This window comes from Excalfactoria chinensis, chromosome 3, assembly GCF_039878825.1.
Source record: "Excalfactoria chinensis isolate bCotChi1 chromosome 3, bCotChi1.hap2, whole genome shotgun sequence".
Classification (NCBI taxonomy): Eukaryota; Metazoa; Chordata; class Aves; order Galliformes; family Phasianidae; genus Excalfactoria; species Excalfactoria chinensis.
The window spans coordinates 95,713,192-95,736,704 of NC_092827.1; the positions used below are offsets into that span (position 1 = coordinate 95,713,192).

At 43.1% G+C, this 23,513-nt stretch overlaps 1 protein-coding gene across 1 annotated transcript; it reads left to right on the forward strand.

Moving 5' to 3' along the window:
- The first annotated feature begins 1,716 nt into the window (after positions 1-1,716).
- On the forward strand, positions 1,717-22,517 carry LOC140250389 (calpain-14-like). Its single transcript, XM_072333087.1, has 21 exons — positions 1,717-1,947; positions 4,338-4,407; positions 5,331-5,449; positions 6,048-6,184; positions 7,346-7,520; positions 8,201-8,266; positions 9,575-9,660; positions 10,494-10,568; positions 11,210-11,373; positions 12,079-12,242; positions 12,562-12,573; positions 14,994-15,199; positions 15,729-15,765; positions 16,607-16,669; positions 17,624-17,681; positions 19,167-19,231; positions 19,680-19,748; positions 19,860-19,938; positions 20,946-21,062; positions 21,710-21,765; positions 22,040-22,517. Exons 1-21 carry the CDS (start codon positions 1,717-1,719, stop codon positions 22,064-22,066), a joined length of 2,076 nt encoding a protein of 691 aa, XP_072189188.1. The 3' UTR covers positions 22,067-22,517.
- Positions 22,518-23,513: the final 996 nt, after the last annotated feature.

Consider the following 23,513-nt stretch of genomic DNA (forward strand, 5'->3'; position numbering starts at 1 on the left):
GGCTCAGCTTCCCAGGAATCAGGCTGTATGTATGTTAAGTGATTTAAACCTCCAATTTTGAAAGCATTTTCCATACTGTTTTTTTTTAGTTTCAAAGCCTATTTAAAAGGCTTCGTTTTTCAACTAAAAATCAGACAGGTGTGAACTATTGAAAGGGTTACAATGATATGATCAAGTATTAAGTTCAGCACACACAATAAGCAGTTCTCAGATATCAGAGCTATGGTGAGAAGCAAATATTTCCATTGCTCACCAGTTCTTCACCCGTGAAACAGCAAAATGAGAGTTTCTGCTTCATACATGAGGACTGAGCTCAGTCAGGTCTCCAAACCATTTTTTGCATTAAAACTGTGTCTCTGACTATTCTTGTAGCTGTGAAGGTCAACGACTGCGAAAGAGACAAGGTTTGGAGGGAGAGATGATATTTTTTTATCTGGAGGAAAAAGTAGGATTAGTTGTTAGGTGCTTAAATCCTAGGTTTGAAAATGTACCATGATAATGTCCAGTGAGAAATAGACTTCTTGTTTCCAAGGCTATGGTTTGAAGATTTTTCTGTTGTTTGCCTGTGAGAAGCAAGCCTTGTAGATCAACTGTAGAGAGAAGTTTTAAAACAACTGAGGAGGGCTCTGTGCAGGAGGACACTGTAATCTGCGTGCATTTGGTTTCTCACAGGGAATGCTACTGACCTGCAACTTTAATAGGAATAACAATCAAGTGGTTCCTAATTGAGATCAGTTTCTTAGCATGCCTGAGGCACTGACTTCTAGTCTCAGAGAGCCTCCTCAGCAGGGAAGGCTTCCAAATACTGTCATTTCAGCATGGGAACCATTTATTGAACTTAGTAGCATGATTAATGTTTTCAGTCAGCCTTGTTACTGTTGATTGGTGTGATTTGTCTTCTGAGTTTCTTAATCATTTGTCCTTTCTTCATACAAAAGAGGCTCATCACTTGTCGCAAAAGGTGGTGGCTGCTAATATTTAGCATAACTACTGACATACATGTACGAGGCATGAAAAACGGGTTGTGAGATCACTTTGTGCTGTTTTCCGTGGGAGGATGAGAAACATCTGTCTTGAATGTCGCAAGAAAAAAAAAAAGAAATATCTCAGTGTGCAATTTCATGTGCGAATCTGTGGTCATCAGCAAGATGGAATGTGATCTCTTGGGGATGATTGCATCATTTTTCAGAGTGAGGCAAAGAGGGCAACGTCCATTGGAGGGTTTTGAGTAATGGCTTTGTAACGCTTAATGCATTCCATGTTTTGTTAGCTCTTGGTTTGTCTTGATGTTGTTCCTGTTTAGGGAGGGGAAATGTCTACATGCCAGAATGTCATTTGTGTTGTAGCATGTTATGAAAAGACTGTCGTTCGTGTTCTAGCATGTTATGAAAATACCCCGGAAAGCCTAGAATAGTCTGGAGAGAGACTGAGAATACCTGTGTATATGGCTTCAAAACCCGGGTAAAAGTCAATTGGTAACTCATTTTGACTCAAAGCTGCAGAATGTAAAGCCTTTAAAACACAGTGACAGATATCAGATTAGAATCAGAGGTGGACCTGCTCTTCCTGTGAGTGCCGACCCCCTCTGCTGGTTAAAGTAAAGATGTTAAAAGCTGAGATTCAGTATTTACTTTTTACTTTTATTTTAATGATCAAGAACTCTTCTGGAGAAGACATACCTCATCCCAAGAAACTCGTCAGGGGAAGAGTATCACCATGCCTTTGTTGCCATGCCTGAAAAAAAAGAAGTTGCCCGGGTCTTTGGGAAAGAATATCTTTCAAAAGCACAACCCGCCTGTCCATCAGAACTACCAGGCCTTGCTGGAGATGTGCTTGAAGAATAAACAACTGTTCACTGACGAGAGTTTTCCTGCTGACATCAGTTCTATTGGAACGGGAGCAATACTGAAGAAACTCCCCCGAAATGTACAGTGGAAGAGGCCATATGTAAGTGATTTTCAGTGAATATTCTCATGTAAAAGAATGATTAGAGTCAATAGGCAGCAAATAGTGATAACATCAAGTGCACTTACTCCTAGACTTTAAGAGTGCCTTAATGCCTTCAGAAGTGATACTTATTGTAGCAGCTGTCATTGCAGAAGCTTGTGTACATATAGTTTCATAATTGCCTTTAAGGCATTTATTGCCAAAAATCATAACTAACTTTATTCAGTTTATATCCAGTAATGCTTAGAGCAGGCAGGGAAAGCAAATGAAGGGGGTGAGTAGAAACTGGTGCCCTTGGAACAGGTAGCATGCTGGCAGATGTGATGATTACGGGGGGATTCTGTGATGTCACTTCTCATGGTGATAGTCTCTCTCCCCAAAACTGAGAATCTTAAAGTTTTAGAAGATTTCTGAATTTTCAGACTATTCTTAGCCTTTGGCCCCCATCCCATGGACCACATACTGTTGTGATGCTGAAGGCTGTTTTTTTCTTAGGCAGTGGCAGGTGTCTTATCCTCTTGCTAGTCTGTTTTTTGCTGTTGTTGTTTTTCCCTTTCTTAACTGTTTAGTCTATTCTCTGCTGTATTTGTGCAGTGTTTCCCAGCTTTCAAGGCTGAGCTTCTGCCATGACGAGTAACTGATTATCATTGGGTTGTTTTCAGTTCTGAAGCCTCTGCATTTTACTTGTGCTTATATTTCCAAGGCCCTTGCTTCTTGCTACTCCACACTTAAATGGAATGAATGAGACTCCTGGGACCAAGCTATGTTCTCGGAGCAAGTTCCCATAACAAACTGATAACATGTCCTTCTGGCCAAGATGGGGTTCTGGCACAGTTAGAGAAGGCCTATTAGCTCTAGCCTTTTACTAGCAGTGGCATTTCTGTTCTTACTGAGCCATCAAGGAGCACATTGATACTCTGATCTTCCTGAAAGCAGACATCTGAGAGATTCAGTCCCACAGACTCCTTGGAGGTCTGCAGGCAATAGCACATAGTATCTCCTAGTGAAGTCATTTTCTACCCATCAGATTTTGTTATATTTAACCAGTTTCTTAGAAGGGGCCACATTTCTGCAAAACTCAAGAAAAACCAGCAGGAAAGCAGAGGCACTTTTCACAAACAAGAAGGAGGCCTTGGAAATAGAAGCCCTGATTCTCAGGATTTCCTACGTAATTCCCTCACACAGATTATTTGTATTGTCAGGATCTGGCAGAGCACAAATGCCATGCTCAGGGGCCTGAGCTGGACTCTGAGGGTGAGACAGCTCTATCAACATGGATGTATTTGAAAGGGAAGGTGATACAATTCTTGGCCTCTACAAAACCCTTCAGGTCTGTAATTCTTTCTCTCCACTCCAGAGGAATGGCATTGAAACTTCATCTTTCTCTCAGTCCCCGGTCTGCTGCTGTAAAGCTTCCTGAAGAAGAAGGTTGCCATTTGCTCTGATGCCAAACATAGCTCAGCAAAGACTCTCCGAGGAAGGATGCTGTGTATCCTTCAGTCCCTTGGCTGCAGAAGAAATGCTAAGATTGTACTATTTGGCCTTCAGCCTTGTATTTTGCTGTATCTATGCCTGATGGCCTGCAAAATGAACATCCAAATTCACCAAGGATAGGAGCTGGTGTATAATTACTATTACAGCCTTTTGAGGATTTGCCATCTCTCTGCTACTTGCCTGAAGGGATAGCCAACAGTGTGAAAATAAACTTGAGCAATTTGTAGGTAATAAGAGTGAAACGAAAGTTTGGCCCTTAGGCTATTAATTTGACTCCAGAGGCATCTGTGAGAAGAAAAGACTAACGGCATAATTTCTTTCTGGTTAGTCAAGAGTCATGCTCTTGTCACGTCACCAGAAACTTCTGTAGTAGGTATCAGTTAGTTTGTAGCTTGACTGTCAGTTAAATGGTGGTGATATCAGCCAGGTTGTTAGCTGAAAGTTTAACAGTTCTGATCTGCCATTGTAGCCTCTTGTTGAAACTTGTCAGCAGGAGGCTGGTCGGAAGGGTTGTCTCCGTACAGAGATATTTGTGAATAACTCTACTGATGAGTCTGAGCACTGCTAGTTTATCTCTGGGACTGTATTTTGTGTAGGCAAAATTTGGTGTGCCTCGGCTTGTGCCAGAGTACCCTGGGTACCTGCCAACACTGGTGTTGCATCTGAACTATAATAGTGTCTTCTGGGAGAAAGCTACCTTAATTATTCTGAAATCAGGCAGAAGGAGTGTTTTTGTCATATATCCATGAGGTTTTTACATTCCAAACGATAAACTCACTGCATCTCTCATCTCATGAGATTGCAGCTTTGCAGACAAAGTTCTTGACTTCAAGCTAAAATAGCTCATGTTAGTAACTTGGCTAACCTCCTCTTCTCTTTGACCATGTGCTTCCCAGGCTTTGCACAAATCTCCGGTATTTTATGCTGCAAACAGAAAACAACTTGACCTCTGCCAAGGATTAGTGGGTAAGGAAAAAATTCCTTTGTATAAATATATAAGTGGTTTTATACAAAATAACAATTCATATGGGATTTTGACTGAATCAAACTGAGATAGGTGTTACACAGCTGTGTTGCTTCACTTAGCATGGTGTGGATCACACAGTCATTAAGGTGAGACAAGCTCAGTAAAAACCTGGCAAGTGTCAGGGTGTAATTTAAAGCGTGACAGTTGTCTCCACAAGCTGAAATTGCTGCTCTTTGTGTTGCTTTTGTGCCGCCTGTTGCTGCAATGGGAAGTCACCGTGTGCCATTAGTGGTTTTTAGTGATGCTGCTTGACAACTGAGCAGAGACCACAGAAGCAGGAAAATCTGAGACTTCTGCTATCTTCATACCTAAGAGCTGGAGAGAATGCATTCTCTTCTCAGCTTTGAAGTTGAAAAAAATCATTTTTACCACATTGCCGGAGGTAGGAAGATATATTAGCATCTGCAAAACAGGGTAGGACTGAGTTGATTTTTATTAGGTGCTATAAGCCCTTTAACACAAGGTACAGCTTCGCCTGGGAGATCCGCTGGAAATGATTTTCCTCTTCTAAAAAAGTTGGTATTTTCAAAGAAAAAGGGAAAGGTTTTGTAACAGCATGTTTGTACAAAAATGTGTAATGCCAGTAAAAAACAGAATGTTTACACTGACAGCTATTCTGTGTTAAATTTATCATTCAACCAAACAATATCTAAAGGAAAAGATAACGAGAGAACAGTTACAAAGCAATCACGGTTTAGTTAAATAAAGCACACATGCAGTCTAGTTTTCTGTGTATTGTTCATTATAATTTAAAAGACATTAGCACAACAGCTCTTCTTCTAGGATCTTCATGGAGCTCCTGAACTTGGCTGACAGGTCTCACTTTTCAGCCAACCGCATGTGTCCGTTTGTCTTGGCGCAGGGAACTGCTGGTTCCTGGCGGCTCTGCAAGCCCTGACATTCCACCAGGACATCTTAGCTGCAGTCGTGCCACAAAACCAGAGCTTTGAGAGGAAATATGCTGGCATTTTCCACTTCCGGGTATGTTTGCTCTATGGGAGCGAGGGAGGTCTTCAGAAATCCCCTGTCATGGTGTATGTCAAATCATTGGATAATTTCTACAAGGTTTGCCTTGGCCAAGGGCAAGTGGCCAGGGGGGTATCCTGGCCTGGAGGGCACCCCATCACTACTTCCATAAAGCAACACGGGAAGGGGGTTAACCGGTCTGAGGATATGCCTCAGTTTGTCCCTTCTCCCCAGCTGGGCCCTATCCAGTATTTTAATCAAGACAAATGTCTTAACATAGCAGCAGCAGTTGTATAGTCCCCGAGTTTTTACTCTGCTCGTGCTGCAGCTCTGCCACCCTGTAATTGGGAACGCCTTCCCCAAAAGCTCAACTGTTCCTCATTTCCCTATTTAATCCCTCTTTTTACACCTGACACATTGTGTTTTCTCCTTTGTCTGGGTAAGGCTGATGAGTTGAATCTTTGGGTGAGTCAGCACCTCCCACTGATCTAGTACAGCCCATAATCCAAGGCAGCTCATACTGAGCCCACAGCTAAGCAATCCTGCCTTTGCACTTGCCTCAAAGGGAGGTTCCTTCTGAGGAAAATATCAGTTCATTCCTTTCCCCTGACAGTTCTGGCACTTCGGTGAATGGGTCGACGTTGTGGTTGATGATCGCCTGCCGGTGAACGAGGCGGGGGAGCTGGTTTTTGTTTCTTCAGTCTATAAGAATGTGTTCTGGGGAGCCCTTTTGGAGAAGGCATATGCTAAGTAAGTGACTCATTCTAAGCTATTAAAATAGTCTCTCTGAAACGTGTTGGCTTGTGCCTGTGCAGTTTGTACTTGTTTATAAATGCATCTCCTAGGCCTTGCCACATTTGGAGTGTCGTAAATGGTTCTCATCTTTCTATTTTTAAAGAGTAAAATCTCCCAATGCAGTAGCTCTTGCCAATTCAGGCCCTTGAGTTTAAATCCAAAGGTTTAGGATATGAAATGAAAACAAACGTATTCTGGGGGATTATTCCCTAGGTGGTGCCTTTTATAGTGAATTGGCCAGGATGATGGCTTCTTTGCAAGCACTGCAGAGGAATGGAAGGCCAAGGACAGAGATTTTCAAAGTTGAATGTACTGATGCCCCTCGTGATCTAATACCAGTTTGAGAAACCTCAAGGTGTTTCATTCTGGGAGTCTGTTGCTGAGTTCTGCTTTGGTCTTGATAAAGGTTCCTGCTCTGAGATCTTACAAAGCCTTCAACTTGTCAAAGCATTCAACAAGTCACATGGCATACTAAAAATACTGGCTTCTCTCCTTGGCTTGTTTTGTCTAGGGTGGTTCAGTGAGACTTAGAAGGCGGCAACAAGTCATAACTGATGGAGTTTGTTATTCTTGGGTTGAAATAATCTGAGCTGGGAAAAATAAGCAGAGCAGGAAAAAATTCTAGCTAGTACTGAGACAAAGGTCATCCAGAAGGAGAGAAAACTCAACTATATTCATTTGGTGGTCACGCTAGAACAAAAAGAGAAAGTTACTCCAGTAATGAAGAAAATCAGATTGGAGGCTAAACTACTAAGATGTGGTACAGTGTGTGGTGAGATATTCAGGCAAAATTTGCTAAGGCAGAGTGATCGAAAAAGCAGTGATGGGCATGTTCTTGCTGCTGCTTAGTGAGGAGTTCAATAATGAGTGAAGCAGTTTTTTTCAGCCAGTCTAGGACACAATTTGCTAGATGACTCTTCTTTCTACATGCCAAATATTCCCCTAACATTAAACATGAATTACAGCGTATTTTGTGTTAAAAACAACAACCAACCAAACAAACAAAAAACCCCAAGCCTTTATACCCCTTCTTATATGCTTTCATTGGCACATACCTCTCGATCTATTGTCTGTGGCTATAAATCCAAGAGTATTCTGATGTCTTTTTTTTGCTAGACTCTACGGCTCCTATGAAGATCTGCAGATCGGACAAGTTTCAGAAGCCTTGGTGGATTTCACAGGTGGTGTTAATATAAGGATCAAGCTTCCAGCAGCTCCTCCTGATCTGTGGGAAATCCTGACAAGAGCGACCTACAGCAGATCTCTCATGTGCTGTCAGACGCGGTTAGGGGTGAGACTAATGGTTTCACAGCTACAAGTTTTTCCAGTCAAGTTTTCCTCTGCTCAGTTAGACATTGTAATTTCTAGGAAGAAAGCTAACATATGACTTGCTGTAGAAATCATATTCATAAGCTTAAAGATTTCACATGGGCTTCTTCCCTCCCTGCTGTTATTCAGCTCCCTGTTGTGTTTAGGATCCTCCCTATGGTGCTTTATCAAAAAGGCTGTTGAATAAGAACTTCTCATTTTTCGATTTTTATTAAACAATTATTCCATTTTTACAAAAGCAAATGAAGAATGGTTTAAGAGGGGAAAAAATAAATCTGAGTTCGTAATAGCCACATTTTTCCTAACAGTTATAATTTGCTGCATGTTTGATGCATGATCATCCAAGTTTCCTCACAAATTGTGGATCATTGGCTAGATTCACAGTTCACATTCTCACTTGTAAAAAGTCCAAGTTAGGTTTTAATTTGCAGCACACTAAGGGTTTCCCAACAGCTGAAGTATTAGCATGAGGTTTGGGAGCCACGATTTGAGCTCATGTTCTGAGCTACAACCCTCTGAATTTGCTTTTGAGAGTCACTGCTTACACAGGTGTATGTTTGTGATGTCGCTATAAGCCTGCTGTGTAGATAGGTTTGAAATAAAAGGTTTCATTTTTCTTCCATTTCTCTTCCCTGTGTACAGACAACAAAGGTGTTGAAGAATGGACTTGTTGCTGGCCATGCTTACACAGTAACTGGTATTAGAAAGGTAAGAATAGCCCTAATATCCTGGGTCGAGACTGGTTTGGAGTTCAGAATTTTTGTTGCAAACTTAGGTTAAGCCCTCACTTATGGCAGCTGTGATATCTTAATATTTTTCGCTTAGTCTAAGGTTAAAAGAGATGAGGCTTGGTAAAGATTCGCTTTCAAGTGCATCTGGTTTAGTATGCGACCTTGACAGTGGTTATAGATCAGCGTATCTCTAAGAAAGGGAATGAGTCACAGGGCCTCACTGAGCGCATCACTTACAAATGGCATTGATGTATGCTGGGAGGATGAACTGAAACCTCAGAGTAAAAAGCCTTCCTCTGCAGTCAGAAGAGGGCCCACAGAGAAGAAAAGATAATTGAATACAAGGGCCAAAACGTGAAAAACTGAAGGACGAGATGTGCCTGAGAGAAGGGAACCAAATAGGGCTTCTGTACAGAGTAGCAGATAGACCCCTCTGATTTGTGTAAGTGTCATGGAGAATGCCTTAAAGATATCTGCCTAACGGAATGGGACAGTAAATTAATAGATCCTAAGGAGCCCAGCTCAAGCTTTCTCCTGCTGGATTCATGGCAGACTCCTCTTATCCAGTTTCAAAAACAGATTGGCAAGGATTTTCTGAGACTTCGGACAGTGGTATGGATGTGGGGGAAGGCAGTGTTTAGCATTTCTTCACTAGGTGTTTGGAAAGCTGGAAGAAATGTTATGAGCTGGATGCTACATATCTATGTCTCCCAGATAGAGCAGGAAGGTTTTAATTACAAGGCTTCATTCTTGACATGTCTGTCAATTTGGCTAGCTGTTCTCATGGGATGAAGGGTCAGGCAGGAGTCAGAGACTAGCTGAGCTTGTTGGTCTGACCTGAAGTCAGCCATTGTATTGTATGCTGCCAGCGTGACTCCTAGGGAGTTACCAGGTCCCTGCAATCACCTACTGCAACATTAACCTGGCTCTGTCTTCTCCCAGCACAGATCTAGGTTCAAGAGGCACTGGTTCATATGGCCACCCCATAGGCATAGTCTCCCATTGCTCTGTGGTAGGATTTAGCTTCAGAGTAGTACAGTTCTATTTCCATGGAACCACAAAATGAACAGGTGTTGGAAAGGAGGTTCGAGTCTCCAAATTAGGAATCTGTGAGGCCTCTGGTTTCACTTAGCAAGGGTAAGATAAAGCATCTTAATTTCTTCATGTTTGCACTCAGAGTTGCACGTTTGTAGTTTTTATTGTCATGCTTGTTAGTATCTGTGATATTAAAAAGATGACAACTGCTGAGATGTTGGCAAGCATAGTGTTACTGTATGTTCTGCAGGTGACCTGCCAATATGGACCAGAAAACCTAGTGAGGCTGAGAAATCCATGGGGGAAAATTGAATGGAATGGAGACTGGAGTGACAGGTGGGTTTGAAAAATGGAAGGTTTGATTCTCAGTGTGAGGGAAAGTTTCTTAGAGGAAGGATGCTGCCATCTTCAGACTCAAATTAGAAGCTTTAAGTTATGTAGCTGTCTCTTGCCCAGGCCCCCTGGTTTCAAAACAATGATTTAAGAGATTTATGTTTCTCCAACAGTCAGTGTTTGTGTAGATGGCCTCACTTCACTCATGCAGCTTCAATAAGACTTGATTCTGCTTTTTCCTTTGCTGCACAGGCCCCATTTGCTGAGGCTCAGGGATGGGGAGGGGGGAGATGAGCACAGAGAGGTGTTGGGAACACGAGTGACTTTCACCTTGTCTGCAGAGCGGTACTTTCTCTGTGTATTTGCCACATAATGACAACATACCAGCTGTTGCTGTTGAAGTGCATAATGAACAGCATACCATAGGCTTGACTTTTAAATGACTCCCAGATGTCTTTTTTGCCGGCCTATTCATTCATTTAGTATGCCAAGCACTCTTCCTACTAGGTCTCTTTTGACAGAAAATTAACCAGCAAAACAGGTCTAGGTATTTGTATTTTAACTACTAGGAATCTGTGTGTAAGTGAATGGACCGGCTGATGGAAGTGAAGCCTTTCTAATGGAGAGAACTGGAGCTGTTAGCTATCTCATACACCCAGTATACTTGTGGAGAGTCTGAAACGGCTGAAGGCATAGGGGATCTGTGTTCAGCAAGGGTTGAACATGGAGATCTGTGGGGACAAGAGATTGGGCATCCTTTTATAGAGGAGACCTATGTTTTCTGTATTGAATTTCAGGCTGCATTTGTTTAGTCACCCTGTACTTTTTGCCCTCAGCTCTTACAAGTGGGAGTTGCTGAGCCCAAAGGAGAAAATTTTGCTGAGGAAAAAGAAGGAAGATGGAGAGTTCTGGTAACATCAGTGTCTTGCCTTTCCTCTCTCTGATGGTAGCTCTGGGGCTGTGTCTGCAGACAAAGCAGTACTTTGTTTTCTCCTTATGCCATTTAATTTGAGATGTATGTGACCTGTTTTCTAACAGACCTTGCTTGCTTGCTCTCCATCTCTGCTTGATGATGTGAGAGGCAGTGCTGCTCTTAAAAAAGGCAGGAGTGAGGGAGAAGTGGGGCAGTGCCAGATCTCCTAGGGCTGCTGGGAGACGCGGCAACTTTCAAGAGCTGCTGTCTTACCTCTTCTTTTTAACATAACTTTAGGGAGCTTCTGCTTGTTCTGCTTGTCGTTCCTCTACAGCTTGTGCCACGAGGTGGCAATGTTGGCACCCGTGTAATTTCACTGCGGTCCCTTTGGTGGCAATATTACTTCAATCTCTGCCGCTGTCCTTCACAGAAACTTGTGTCGTGCTTTTGCTACTGATAGATACTGCTGTTGGAGCAGATGCTTGCTTCTTTACTACATAATAAAATTTGAGCATTACCATATGTAACACAGAATGGCGTGGCTTTGAAGTTCCCTGCTCGCTTTCCTTTTGCTTTCAGTGAGCCATATGGACTAAACTAAACTGCTGACAAGATGTCTTTTGGCACTCTTTTTCCCAGGATGTCTCTGCAAGATTTTAAGATTCATTTTGTAGACTTTGTGATCTGTAAATTAACTCCAGACCTGGTGAGCCAGGAAGATGGGAAAAAGTGGATGTATTCTCTGAAGAATGGGAGATGGGTTAAAGGAAGCACAGCAGGAGGAAGTCTGGGATACTCCAAGGGTGAGGGGTGCTTAGCGCTCTTTTGGGTGCTCTGTGGTGTGACTTTTCTCTGTTGCCTCAACTATTAGCACCGCTATACTCCTTAATACAAATTTGACAACAGAATGTTGTCTTCTTTCTTAACTCACCACACAAGCATCAAAAATAAACAGCTAAAGAACACTGCCTAGCTTCTGCCATCACAGGAGCTGCATTACTCGCAAACATGGGGCAGTAGGCTGGTTATGTTATGAAATAAGCTGCAGAAGTCTTAGGATCAGTTGCCAGTCAGCTTCTTTGGAGTGTTAGACTTGTCTGTTAAAATTTACTCTTTGGAGAGCATGAGGATGTATTGTTTGAAGTAAAGTGATTGGAAGTCACAGAGGCTCAGAAGCCTTCTGGAAGCTGGTTGTAGGTGGGTTCTGAAGTCAGTTATCCCATGCATTTCATATGGTACAGGAATAATCATACATTGATAAACAAAATAAACTTTAACAGCAGTCAGGCAGAAATGAAGCTCCTTGTCCCTGAGCTTTCCTTCAGTCTTACATAGGAATTTAACCACTATGCTTGTAAACTGCACCCTAAAATCAAATCTCAGTGAATTCTGAAAGCCCAGACTGCCTGGGATCCATTCAGTCTGAGGCCAAACATCAAATAGGAAGCTAGCAACCAATGTTGAGATGGAAAATAATGTCTAAGTGTTTTTCTTGTTTTATTTCTTAGGCATGTTTTGGATGAACCCCCAGTACTGGTTGAATATTTTGGCAAGTGAAGACAGTAAGAGAAACCTGGGTTCCTGCAATGTGGTTATATCCCTGATGCAGAAACACAGCAGCAAACACCGAAACAGAGCTCCTCACCTCTTCATTGGCTTTTCACTCTACAAGGTGTGAAATATAGCAGGTTCCCTATATATCCAGGAATAAGTGGCTGTCACTAGGAGGAGCGAGAGATTCCCCAGCCAATTCTCTGTTTATCCGAGGGTCTTGCAGAACCCCCCCTCTTACCCTGAATGGAGCTGCAGCTTTTGTTGCTGCTATGAGGCTGCCATTACTGAGAGATGACCATGGGGAAAGACTGAGGTTTCTAAAGGCAAAGGCCCCAGCTTCACCTGCATAGCTGCTCCCCAACACAGATACAGCCTTGCTGTGTGTGTGACTAAAACGTCCCTGTCTGACACATGCTCTGTTTCTTTTCTCCCTGCAGGTGGCCCTACAGGTGAGTGCTTTATCACCGCAACTGGCTGTTTGCTGAGAGATCTGGGCTGCTGTTCTGACAGCACTGAAGGTGGTGTGTTTGCCTTTGTTTTTTGGCTGACAGCTAGTGGCAGTATATTCAAGCTCACTGGGGCATTACAGCAAGTCACTATTAATGCAGAACTATCAACAGACTCTTCTGAAGAGTAGCCATGTCAGGAGGTCTCAGTGGTCTTGAAAAGGGTCATTAATTGCTTAGCATCTGCACTAGATCTTTGAAGGTGCTGAAAGTGGCATCAGTGTTTATTGGATCAGCAGTATCCTTCCTACCACTGTGGGTTGTTATTTCAGTCCTTGGCTGTGTTTGAGCTGGGCTTGCTGCAACTCTCACAGAATCCAGCATCACCTTTTTGCTGCCTCCTAGTCTTGAGGAGCTAAGTGAGCCTGTGTCCTATGTAGGCCAGGGATCTTGTGGGTAGCTCAGCTTCCTTCTTGGCTGAGGATGCTCTGGAGCTGACACTGCAGGTGTTTGCTGCTTTGTCGAACCAGTGACATTTCCAATATTTGCTTTTACAAGAAGTTTGTTTTTTGTTTTTGTTTTTTATCTAAAAAAGAGTTCTGGAAGGTAAACTCTGTTGTATGTCCTTGTTCTTACCCAAATCTCAGAGGATTATTCAAAACAGGGAAAGGCTTGGTGTCTTTTATCTTGAGAGGACACACTCCCCTAAATTACTACTTAAAACACCACTTAAGTTATAATTCCTTTGAATCTGAGCTGGCAAAGGACTAGTTGGGCTATGATCAGAGCAGTACAATAGTATTCCAAGATAGTCATTTCCCAGCGTGGTAATCATGAGGTAAGAATCCACTTCTTTCTGACTTAAATATTTTGGGCACTCTCAGGGTTACAAGTGAATTAAATTTCCTAGCAGAGGGAGCCTGAGCATAACCTTAACATGCTGCTGTGCTGCACCTGGGGGAAGCTGGTGGCAGCCAGGTGTTTAATTTCAAATTTGTAGTGGTTGCCAAGATCAATATAGAGAGACTGCAAACTGAGAGCATCTAAGGACGCTCCAAGGAGCATTGTGAATTCTGGAGCACATCTGAAATGTTTGTATACCAGTGCGTGCAGGAGGCAATGGGGGCTTCAGTCTTTTCCCAGGGCTTTGATATAGGGCATTAGTGAGACTTGGTGGGCCGAGTTCCACGTCTCTAGTGCTGGGAAGGAGGTCTACCAGCTCATCAGTAGGGTAGGCAGGGCAGGCGAGGTGGAGATGTTGCTCTGTATGTAAGGGAGAGATTAAGCATACTGCCCATGTCTTTAGAGATGAAGTGGTAGAGAGTCTCTGGGTGAGGATGAAGGAGATGGATGGCAAAGCTGCCATCATCGTGAATGTCCACTATTGTACACACCCACACAGGATGGTAGCACGAATGAGCTGTTCTATAGACAGGTAGGGGAAATCTTGGAATCAGTTGCCCTTTTCCTTATGGGAGACTTGAATTTCCCAGACGTAAACTGAGACTATTGTGACCAGCGAGTCTGGGAAATTCCTAAGAACATGTTGAAGATAAGTTCTTGTCACAAGTTACAAGTGAGCCAACTAGGAATGGTGCCCTGTAAAATCTGCTGAGAATAGGGAAGGCCTTGTAGGAGATGTGGTAGTGGGGGTCTGTCTTAGCCACAATGACCTTGAATTAGTTGAGTTCAAAACTGGAGGTACTGGTCAAAGAAGAGGAGTGGCATCTCCGTTACTAGGTGGGGATTAAAATGGCTAAATGTAAAGAACAGCCAAGACTGGAAGGTGATGGTGGTCTTTGCTGGCAGGGATATTTATTTGGCATTCCACTAGGCCCCCAGTGTTATTAATCTCATTTATCCGTCCTTCTTTTGTTGAGAGGTGCCTGTGGAGTGAAACGTTTGCAAGAGCCAAGAATGACAAGTAGTCCATTGACACAGGCTGGGGATTAGGTTGCTCTTGCACTACATTCAGATCCCAGGTGCTCTGCTACTAGATACCTAGTGCAAAGAAGAAAATGAGGACAGAGTGCATGGTACTTCTGAGATAAGGGGAGCGCTCTGGGTTGTGAGGAGCAGTCTCTAGAGCATTTCCTGCCTGCAATCTTTTCTGCCAGTATGTAAATTACTTCAACAGTAACTTAAAGTGGCAGAAACCACATCTTTTCACAGTCCTTGTTGCTGTTCCTTGCAAGTAGTATTATAATGTTGATAAGGTTGTAGGAAGCTCCATTCTTTGTCATTTTAATATTGGGCAGGCTGGATCGAGATAGTTGTATGGACCCTCTTAGTTGCTTTTGCTGTAGAGATACCAGAGATCTGAAGGTGAGCAGCCTCTGTGCCATGCCTTTGAATTCCCTATGTGCCATTTTTTCCATTGTTCAGCTGGTACAGAGCACATTTCTTCTGTATTTCTTCCCTAGCAAGAAGAAATCAATCGAAAGCTGCCTCCAGCATTCTTCACCCAGCACCAGCCTGTGAACAAGCGCCAGGTCTTCCTTGATGAACGGGAAGTGACTTGTGACTTCCACCTGGAGCCTGGTGTCTATGTGATTGTGCCATCCACTCTGGAACCTCAGCAGGAGTCTGAATTCATTCTACGTGTCTTTTCCAGGAAGCATGTCCTTCGGTGAGACACTGCTGCCCCTCTGTCAGCACCCAGTTCTTGCATGGTGGGACAGTCTGGACATTCTAGTCTAGTAGGGTGTCATAAGGACTGAAGCATGCAGCACACTGCCTCTTGGAGAGCCTGGTTCTCTCCCAGCTCAGGATGCTCTGTGCCAGAAGTATTGCTTTCTCATCTTGTCCTTTTGAGAAGTATTGAGCTAGGCCCACACAAATGATTCTTAAAACACTCTCGTGTTTAAGACTGGAGAAGCACAACACTTTTTAAATGCACCGTAGGTTTGCCAGGGGTCTCTGCTTATAGCGTTGGAGCTATTGCTTATGTAGAAATCATGCTTTGGAGACTTTAAATGCCAGCAGCCCCTGGGGAACCAGATAGAAATGTGTGCTTACCCTAGTGCAGCCGTAACATTGGGGAAAAAACATACAGCACAGTGGCATAGGGTCTTTACCTGGGTGTGGGGGAAGCCACTTGTGATTGAGACAAACAACTCCACAATATCTCCCTAATGTCTTTTCTTTCACATCCCCAGGGAAATGGGTGGGAACACCAGTTTCATCCTCTCCAAGGTGAGTGAGTACAGGGGGAGTAGAAGGCTTGTGGTTCTGTTTCCTGCTCTTGGATGTTTGTTTTATCCTGTTGCTCTGAAAGGGCAAGTGAGAACGTGAGTGTTTGTGTTGCAGCACTTTACAAACTGTAGCTTGGTTTTACAGGCAGATTCTTGGACCTTGTGAACAAACAATCAAGGCAGATTTTTAGACACCGTTTTAGTTGCTGTTTTGCAGCTGCTCTTTTTCTCCTTCATCGACATGATCTTACTCTGCAGTCTTTCCTGTTCACAGCTTTTAGAAAGCTTCTTGTATTCATCCCCACTTCTTCCATGCCTTGACAGGCTTGAAAACATTGTGGGATCAGAATGTGATTCCCCTATCACAATGGAATGATCCATTGGTTGTTTTAAGAAGAGCTAGACTCAGTGGTCACATATGTGTGACTGTATCTTGTGCAGGCAATGTTTATAGCATAGTCCATTCCCTTGGCATAAACAGGGTCATTCCTTCTTTTGTTCCTTCCATTCTCCTGTGTGTATATATTCTCACTTCAGCATGGATTGAACCCTACCCTTTTTCTTCTTTCACAGCTGAGGGTGGAAATGTGTTTCTATACTGAGTATTATCTGAAATTTTATTTCCAAGAATCAGTATTTCTGTGGGGTGGGGAGCTATCTAAGCACTGAGTTGCATTAATGATGTAACTCTGATTGAAGCAGTGAGGGAAAGATGGGAGGATATGGGAGGAGAGCAGAGTTCTGGAAGAAAAGCATTTTCAAGTAACTGTATCTTGAATGGCCACATTTTTCTCCCTCGAGTGTTTTCATTCAATGTATTTCTTTTATTTAATATCCTGAAGGAAATTGTTGATAGGTATGAAGGCAAGATCTGGGAGGATTTCTTCACGAAGTATTTTGAACAGGTAAGTGTGTGCATGCGCCACCAGGGGAAGCAGAGTTATTATGTAGTTCTGTGATAGTAATAAGTGTCTAACTGCAAGGGGTGTTTGGATATAGAAGCATGGGGGACAGAGAGAGGCTGTGAGAGGCTAGGCTGTGTGTACAGTGCTGATGTCATGCAGCAGTTTTGATCACAGAACCTTAGGAATATGTTAACACTCAGACAGGCAAACTCCTGGCACTTGCTGCTATGGGACATTGTGAATGTGACAGTATCAACACGCTCAAAAAGCATTAGCAAACATGTATGTACCCTCTAACATCCTTATTTCAACAGCCATGGGTGCCAGGGAAACGAGAATAGAGTGTGGTTGCTGATGAGGCTCACATACTCTCCTTAAGCATAAAATCTTGTCCCCAGTGTCAGAGACAAAGCAGTGGGATCCTTAAACCAATACTACCCTATTAGGGATTCTGCACTCAGTGGGGCAAGTCACCTGTTAGAAGACAACACACCCTGAAAGACAGACTTGCCTCCTACTCTTTCATCCCACATTGATGGCAGCTACCTTGCTTTCAGAGCTGAAATACAGATCTCCTCTCAGATAGAGTGGCTGCATTTATTAAACAAGCGTTTAGCAGGTACATTTTCTCCAAAACATATTAACATTTCTGTTAGCAGTATTTTGACAGAAGCTTTTCCTAACAAGAAGCAAATGCTTTTGCTTCTTGAGCACGTCGAATTTTGCTTCTGAGAGTGGTGTGGCTTTCAGATGTGCCCTGAGAACGTAGCCAGGAGCAGACTGCGGCTCCTGCAGGCTGAGAATCTTGTTGTATTCAAAGGAAGCCTTTCCTATTGATTTTCACAGTGACGGGAGTGGGGCCAGAAAATTGGGAATTAAGATGAGACATGCTGGGAAGACAAAAGAGGGAGAAAAGAGATTTAATGATTAAAGTAATTTTCTTTTGTATCACAGAATCCCGAAATAAATGCTCTTCAGCTCCAGAGGATCCTGAATAATGTATCTTGGAGACGTAAGTGCTGAGAAATAATGTTTCTGTGGAACAAACCTCGGTAGAAAAAAAATCTTCAGCTCTGATATCTGAAAACGAAGATACTGTGGGTGGATTCAAACTCTGAATCTGATCTCCAAACCCAACATGACCTCAACGTTGATTCTGAAAGGGTCACTCACTTCATCCTGTGCTTCATCCAATGCTGCAGCACTGGCAATGACACTGCTAGAAAGTGAGCCTGCTCTGTAGGCAGCTGTGCAGTGCAAGGGATGGACATGGTTCATATCTTCTGTTCCTATGCTTGCTTACCTTCTGTGTGTGCACAGGACTGTTCCTTGCTGTGTCTTTGTGTTTGGGAGACAGGGTGGAGGTGCAGGTAGCCTGTCTTATATGTGTTTGGGGCTGTCCTTGTCCTGAGGTCTGTGACACCTGGTCTGTGCTAGTACCAGTTCAGCAGTGGCTGCTTTCCTTGAGCAACAGTAATGGTGTTTGAGCTAGAGTGATGAATCCAGTTACTTTTCCCAGTTTCTTCAGTGGTATCAGCCTGTACACAACACAAAAATACACCATTCAGCCGTTATAGGCAATGAGGTGAATAAGAGACTGATGTGGTGCCAATTTCTCATAGATCTGACATTGCCCACCTTACTGCAGAGGTGTACTAAGGCAGCTCTTCTGTCTTGGCAAAGTGACCAATCAGGCCCTGTCTTATTCATGAGAAGACTGTGTTGAACAGTATTTTTTGTGAGTGATCAAGGTTAAGGCATGAAAAATGTTACGGTGCTTAATTCATATTTAATAAACAGGGCTATTAACAAGATTGAAACATCTTCACTTTCTGCAGAGAAGGCACTGGTGAGTTATGGTTCTGTCTCTTGCTCCGTGGAAGTCTGCATATGATCTAAAGGCACAGTTTGGAGTGAGATTAGAGTCTCTGCTGCTTTTCATTTAATTTATGTACAAACCAGGAACGCTAAGCTTGGGTGCAGCATCATGTTTTTTGGTGATGACTGTACTTTTAATCATATTAACAGAGCTGGTGGTGCCGCTGTGAGAAAGGGAAGGGAGGATGTTTAGCACAAGGCAGGGAGAGCAAGAGAGAGACGCTTAGTGCAAGGGCTTTAATTAATGTGCAGTACAACTCCCCAGAACTCTTCAGGTCAAATGACTTTGCTAGCGATCCTGCAGTTTGGCATTAGAGGTTTGGATGTCCTTTCCTTCCGTTTTCTTCAATAGCTGGAGACGGTGCACTATGTTTTACTCTGTATTACATGCCTGCAGGGAGCTCACGTTGGGTTTTGTGAGACTAGTAGAATCCATCCTGTTGCATCATATTTTAATCATCATAAATGATGCGTCTTCTCAAGTGGCTGAAAAGTTACACAAGGGCTTTGGGGCCCGAGCCCTCTCAAATGAGAACAAATTTTGTCAGAGTCCATTTTTCTTAGTGATATTCAATGTGCTCTCAAAACAATCTTTTTTTTGTTTTTAAATCCTCTCCAGATTTTCGGAGTTTTCACTTCAGTTTCAGTCTGGATGCCTGCCAGAGTATCCTGGCACTCCTGGATGTATCCTTCTTAGCGTGAATGATACTTCTGGCTCATTTAATACTTCACCGGAGCATTATTTCTTAGGGCAGATTGAGCGTCACTTTGGTTTCTTAATGACTGGAACATGGCCGTGCTTTTCGAACTTCTCATCTTCTATAATAATACTTCAGTTGTAGCAGAATGGGATAGGTTTGAGAAAGGGATATTTCCTGCATCTTCTGAAATCAGCAGCCAGGCTTCCATTGATTTTTAGTGGGAGGAGGATCGAGTCTATGAGCTAAGGTTTGTTGGCTAAGAAGTCTCTATCTTCTTCATATTGAAACTGTGTAACTATTGCAGTAGCTATGAATTTTCATTTGGTGTTCTGTTTGTTTTTTTCTTACATTCTATTATTATTTCTATTTAGTTTTATGTAATATACGTTCTCTCATGTTTAAGATGTTCTGACCTTAATTATTCCATGAAGCTGAATGCCTCCGGCACGCTGAGTATCCAGGAGTTCCGAGTCTTGTGGAAAAGGCTGCTTTTCTACTTGGTATAGCAATCATTTCTGTGTGCCATTGCAATGTTTTTCTGCTCAGTCCCTTTGTTGTCCTCTGCTGTTGTTTAAATATTTGGCTTTTCTTTGTTTGCTTGTTTCCACCAGGAGGTTTTCCAGAAAAAAGACACTAACAGATCAGGAAAGCTTGACCTGGTAGAACTGCACGCAGCTGTACAGGAGACAGGTGTGTGCCACAGCACATCTTGGTGAGGCTCATCCTCTTCTTCAGGAAGTCTGGGAAAAATCTGAGCAGGAAAAAATCTTGACTTGTTGGCAGAGCCCAGGGAGAGTGGGAATTAGCATAGGATGCGTGGGCTTAGCCGTCTCTGCTGCCCTTTCTAGCTAGGTAAAAATATCTGAGAACTATTTTGCTGTGTGGTAGGATGCTTAATCTTTGCTTTTATCTATGGCATTGTACTGATGACATGTCAGGGACTGTACCTGGGAGCCTGGGACTTGCACAGAGGTAATATCAGTGCCAGGCTTTACTAATACACTGTCCTGAGCTTGAAATAGAAATGAAGAACATACATAAAGATCCAGATATCTGGGCCAAGGTCTGTTGTGTTCACCATACTTTGAGTGGGGGTTGGTGCTCAGTCTTCTACCTTCTTTTACAGTTTTAGTGCTTAAATGTCACTCATCTTTTTGATGTGTGGTTCATCTAGTTCATCAGTGTCAACAAAAGCACAGTTAGAAACCCATGCAGACCTCTACGAAAACAAATTGAAGTACCAGGCCATGAGTAGGAAATACTCCTAGCAAATTCCTCTCAAAGGCTACTTGACATCCTTTCTTTATTGGCTTCCTCTGGATTTTCTTCTTTGTTTCATCTCCTACCCTCTTAGGGAGTATTGCTCTTAAACAGCAGCTGCTGTTACTGCCTTCCATTCACTCATAAGTGAATGATGCCGGTTTGTGTTTTATTCCAGCTCTTATGGGGACAGGAGTATAGATGACCAGATTTGACCCCTTTAGAGTTTGAAAGAGTTGTCTGCACCTGTGGGGCTGGTTTTGGCTGGTTAGTACTTGATAAATGTAGGGGAGGCTTGAAAAAGCAAATGGCTGGAAAAGGGACTGAGATCAATGAGTCGTGTGCACGCAGAAGCATACACATTTAGCTGCCCACAACTGGGAGCTGCCCTTTGGTAAAGTTTTTCATGTTTTTATTTTTTTCCCTCTCTCCTGAAGGCATTTCACTCAGCAATGAAGTCTGTAATTTGATGGCGATCAGATATGGTGACCCTGACTTGAAGATCAGCTTTGAGAGCTTCATGTGTTTCATGCTTCGAGTAGAAATTATGGGAGGTGAGGCTTATGCTATGCAGCTGGCCAGGGAAAGCTCTGCTGCCCAGCTAAGCCCTGGCCCTTCCAAAACTGTTCCAGCTGGCAGTAGCTAAGTGAAAACAGAAGGGCTGGGTTTCTTCTCAGAATACACAGAGGAAATCATTTAAAGCAAGGGACAGAGGAAATTGAGCTCTGTCTTTACCTTTTTGCCAGTCTTTTTCTACAGAAATCAAGACTGTACTTATCAGAATGATTTAGCTCCCTGCAGAGAGTAGCTCTGCACCAGTCTCTGTAGGAGGCAGGAAAATTACAGCTGGAAGCTGCTCATTTTCCATATACCTTGGGTGGGACTAATTGTGGTGTTGAGACAAGTGATGCTTTGGGATGTGAGCTCATGCTACGGACACCTCCCACATGTCTGAAACTGGAGCTTGTGAGGCTTGGGACGTCATGCTTTTGGAGATACAGCAGCAGCATTTGAGGAGGCAGGTGGATAGACAGAAAGTAATATGCCTGTCTTTATTCGGGATTCCTGGCGTTCCAGTGCTCAGGATCTCCCAGTGAGAATGGGGTCTTACGTACATTTGTGAATAGATTATAATCTCATTCTTTTCAAGTCTTTCCTGGCAGGTTAACGCTCCTTACTTCCTTTTTATTTATTCCCACAGAGGCCTTTCGCAACTTAACACAAGATGGCAAAGGAATATACCTGCAGGAATCTGAGGTAAAGCCTGTTCCCTGCCTGACAAATGCAGCTTCTTTCATTGCAAGCAGCACTGTCTGGTTTGTTCTCCGGCCTTAAAAAAAGGAATCTCTATCTGATCACTTAAAGAGTAGGTTAGAAACAAAAAGGAACACAGGCTCTTAAGTCCTGTACCTCTCTGTGCCTCCTACTCCTTCTAGAGACAAAAAAAAATCTCCAATATTCTATAGTTGGGATATCACACGGCACTCTTAAGAACAGGTGAATTTACCCTACTTTACTTACTGTTTTACAGTGGATGATGATGACTCTGTATTCCTGAAGGAGCGCTGCAAAGGAGGGGATGGCAAGGCCTGTACTGCAATAAGGAAGGCTACTTTTTATCAACTCGCTGTGTATGTTGGAGTCTGGGCTCTTCCCTGCAGTTTGCCTCGTATGAATTCTTCCCCTCAAGCTGACTTGACCTACTGACCACTGACCTGTTGCACTGATATGTTTTTAATGAATACGTTTATTTTGAGTCCTATTGCACTTCAGACAACCCTTCTGAGAAGGGACTGCTGGATGCCAATTGCTATGGATGCACGTTGAGACACCATGGAGCATAGATGCTAAGTTGTTGGAATCACCTTTTTAATGTTAATGTTACACTGTTGTTGTTGTAATTTGGCAAGTGCTGTAGCAGTTATCCAAAGGCTGTGCTTGAGCATGGAGCTTTACTGGGGCAAGTAACTCCAAACCTAGGAGAGAAACAGGCCTTGCCTGAAGTGACTTGTCATCTAATAGAGAAAATCCAAATTCTGTAGTTGCTTGGCCTGTGATGGAGAGCTGGAGTCTATGTGCTTGTCAGGACAAGGGGTTGGGGAATTCTTCCTAGGCCATGGCTTGGAAAGATCATCTGCAATCATCCAAACCATTTCTTTTGCTTTCATGAGTCAGTGTAACGCTATTGAAGTGAACCTAAGGTGATCTGACCAGTTGGTGGACCAAGCCTCCTGCTCTTAGTTGAGATGGTGCTTGTGATGCTTGCAGATTTAGTTCAGAGCAGGGGGTTCACTTTGCAAGTTGAAAAGGACAGTGCAGCGAGAAATAAATGAATCCTATGTGTCTTTAAATCACCGGAGAATGGAAAGGAATAGATGTTCACTGTAGCATAATACAGGAGCAGTCCGGCAAAGAGACTGGTAAGCCATTTTGGTGTTTGTCAGTTCTTTTCGTGGAGCAAAATGAGAGTGTGTATGTGTGTGTTGTTAAGTGATACAGGCACATATAGGCTGTAGTGGTAGAGAACACACTAGGAGCTATTCCCACCAAACTCTGCATTGGAGTTGGTTGATGCGTCTCTCTGTAGGACCCTTCTTCATTTCCTTACCATTTAGTTGTTTGGCCTGGAAATTTCCACACTAAGTGCTTGTTACAGGTTGCTGCTTTGGCCTTTGCATTCCAGTGGTCAGCACAATTGTTCTTTCTCTTGTGCACAGTCTCCTTAAAGCACTGGATGCAACAGGATTCCAACAGGAATGCTTAAATAATGGAAGAAGATACTTTAATGCCTTTGTAAGAAGGAGTTGTAACAAGTTTGCATAGGCCTTTACATGTGCCTGAGCTCCGGGATGTGCTTCCTACTGCACTGAAGCCTGTGCAACAAGCGTATTTAGAGAGAAACTTCATTGTGTTCCCAATCAGGAGGCATTAAACTGCACAAACAACAGTGTGCTCTTTATTCGCCAGAACAACCTGTTCCTAGCAGTATTATCTTCATGCTCTTT